This window comes from Stegastes partitus, unplaced genomic scaffold (assembly GCF_000690725.1).
Source record: "Stegastes partitus isolate 25-593 unplaced genomic scaffold, Stegastes_partitus-1.0.2 Scaffold1696, whole genome shotgun sequence".
NCBI classification, from domain to species: domain Eukaryota; kingdom Metazoa; phylum Chordata; class Actinopteri; family Pomacentridae; genus Stegastes; species Stegastes partitus.
In genome coordinates, this window is record NW_007579427.1 from 112,735 (window position 1) to 115,729 (window position 2,995).

The 2,995-nt window shown below is 50.2% G+C and overlaps 1 protein-coding gene across 1 annotated transcript; it reads left to right on the plus strand.

The window, feature by feature from the left end:
* The first annotated feature begins 559 nt into the window (after positions 1-559).
* LOC103372111 (E3 SUMO-protein ligase EGR2-like) lies at positions 560-2,995 on the plus strand. The gene is made up of 2 exons (XM_008301670.1): positions 560-710; positions 841-2,995. Exons 1-2 carry the CDS (start codon positions 560-562, stop codon positions 1,908-1,910), a joined length of 1,221 nt encoding a protein of 406 aa, XP_008299892.1. The 3' UTR covers positions 1,911-2,995.

Here is a 2,995-nt window from a genome sequence, read left to right on the forward strand (position 1 = left end):
TCAGTGTGTGGGCTCAGCTGGCACCAAGACACGCAGTGTAACATGGTTTAGCCGGATACCAGCCATATAAGCAGACAGCGCTCCTCTCACCTCACCGGAGAATCCATTTATGGAGAAAGTGTGACCGGAATTCCGAACGATGGAGCTTTTTTGTTCCCTTTAAATGAGGCTGAAATGCAACAAGAAGCTCCGGTGTTTGTGATGAAAGTCAGAAATCTAATTCAAACTGAGCCATCACCTGGACGCTGGCCTTTATTTACTTTAACAGGATACAGGTCTTTTGATTTATTCCACGTTTCGTCACGGCAACCTCCACCAGTCCTATTTCTGGAGTTCCCTCTTTTTTTTTTAAGAACCCCAAGTCCATATTTGGTAAATGACGCAACGGGACACCCAGAGATTCCCTTTATAACCATCCCGCACCGTCCAGGAGCTGTTTACAAGAGATGAGAGGCGGAACAGACAAAATGAGGGGAAATATTCATTCCGTTTGAGAGCCACTTAGGCAGCAAAGCGGACACTTAAATATAAAATTAATTTAAATCATCTCAAAGACGGAATGACGGCGAAAATAGTCGATGAAGTTTCTGCTTCTCTCAGTATTGTCGATAATATTCCTAAAGATGTGTACACAGAAACCTCGATGGTTTTCAAAGAAGAGGCTGTAGGGGAGGAGGAACATGAAGGGAAACCTGATGAGAATGGAGGCGGTAAGAATTTGTGGCTGCGCAAAATGACCCAGATAATAACCAATCACCTTGTGCGTAAAATGTTAAAGATGCAAAACTCAAGTTCTTCTGAATTTGCATTCTAACTGAGTGTACTTTTTCTGTTTTCCAGGAAACCTTCTGTTCGGAGAGAAGAGCGCACCTGAGCTGCCTCTCCAGGGTGACTTGGCGCAGTACGTGGCAACTTTACGCACGCACCCGGTGGCGTTTACCGGCAAGTTTTCGGTGGATTCCAGAAGTGCGGGAGGACCGTGGACACCGGGGGACGTTATCGACGTGGTCAGCGCGGACATCGCCACCCCGGGGCCGCCCACGCTATCTGGATCGCCCTCAGCTTCGCCAGATATTTACGCGGGAGGAGGAGGCGGAGAGGCAGCGGACGCGGGGGACGGCACCATGGCGCACGGCCAGCCGGACATCAGCCACATGTACGCGCCCCCTCACTCTCACCCGCACCCTCACCCGGCGCCGTCCTACTCGTGCGGCGGGGACATGTACCAGGACCAGTCGGCAGGGGGATACCTGGCCACGTCCACCTGCGCCGTGTCCTACCACCCGCCTCCGTCCTACAACTCTGCGCCTAAACCGACAGTTGACGGCGCCGCGCTGCTCTCCATCATGCCCGAATACGGAGGGTTCTATCAGCAGAGCTGCCAGAGAGACATCCAGACCGCCTTCCCGGAGAGGAAATCCCTGCCGTACCCTCTGGACTCCCTCCGGGTGCCTCCGCCTCTCACGCCCCTCAACACCATCCGGAACTTTACGCTCGGTGCGCCCTCGCCGGCCGCCGACGGTCCGATGGCCGCCGCTTTCCCAAACCACCAGAACCTCCCCCTCAGGCCGATCTTGAGACCCAGAAAGTACCCGAACCGACCGAGCAAGACGCCCGTCCATCAGAGGCCGTACCCGTGCCCGGCGGAGAGCTGCGACCGGAGGTTCTCCCGGTCGGACGAGCTGAGCCGACACCTGCGCATCCACACCGGCCACAAACCGTTCCAGTGCCGCATCTGCATGAGGAACTTCAGCCGCAGCGACCACCTCACCACGCACATCCGCACGCACACCGGGGAGAAGCCGTTCTCCTGCGACCAGTGCGGGAGAAAGTTCGCCCGGAGCGACGAGAGGCGGCGGCACATGAAGATCCACCTGCGGCAGAAGGACAAAAGGTCCTCTGCTTCCTAATCCCCGCTGAAAGTCAACTCTGTGCGGGCTGCTGCCACGTCCTGCCCGCCCAAACTTTATCCTGTAGTTTAAATCAATCGCACAAGAAGGGAGACTTGTCTTTAGAAGCCATATCTTTAAAAAAAAAAAAAAAAATTATCAGGGAGAATCAGAACCAGAATCTTCATTATTTATCACAAAACACAAACCGTCACTAGTCAGAGGTAAATGAAGTGAAATCTAAAGGAGGTTTGGTTGGAGCCAGTGGTGCCGTCCTCTTCCAAACACAGCGTGTTAAACTACCAGCAGCACATGGTGTCTACTGTCTATGCTTCATGCTCTCAGGGATTCAATCACAGTTCAGGCGGCAAAGACGAAACCAAAATCCTGCAGCTGAGTGATGCAGGAAGGTTTCCTGTCTGCAGCTGAGCAGGAAAATAGGAGTCAGCCAGGTGACTTTTGGACTTTGAGCCTAAATTCTTCTGGCAATGAGCTGAGAATCTTGTGTTAGTTTCCTTGTGCCTGACACACTGGATGCATTAGAGGAAGAAAAAAATCCATTTTCAGCTGCAAAGACACAGGATGGTATGAGGACATGTGTGTTTCTGTGGAGCTTCAAGTAAACGGCTGTTACTCTCCAGAGTCTTTACATTGTTCACATGTTCACATAAACAAACCAACGGATGTCAAACGGTAATTACTTGCTGCAATTCTGCAAAATATGAAACAATAAAGGAAGAGAGGGATGCCAGAGGGCACTGGAGGGACAGACTGGGCTAAAGAGAGACTTTTTGTTGGCTAGAAGCAGCAAAACCAAGCTTCTTTTTTTTTTTTTTTTAACCTGCAGGTTTTCTATCATATTAGAAATGTTGTCTCACACAGCATGTTGGGATTTTACAAGACTGTAGCCTGATAATCTGTTATTTTATGGTTGATTTTTTTTTATTGTTGGATGGTTTCAGCGTTTCTACCAGATGAATGTGAGATTAAGAGACGGAGTCACTGGAATAAAGTTCTGTTGTTGTGTTTTATAATTTTTATGCAAGCACTAAAGCTTTTATTCTGATGCTTCTTGTTGATGCAAATAAATGTTGACTTGTTCCGTC

Excerpts from the sequence above, each read along its gene's own strand:
- LOC103372111 (XM_008301670.1), top strand. The coding sequence starts at position 560 with ATGACGGCGAAAATAGTCGATGAAGTTTCTGCTTCTCTCAGTATTGTC. Across the intron at positions 711-840 it reads ACCTGATGAGAATGGAGGCG|GAAACCTTCTGTTCGGAGAG; the intron begins GTAAGAATTTGT and ends TCTGTTTTCCAG.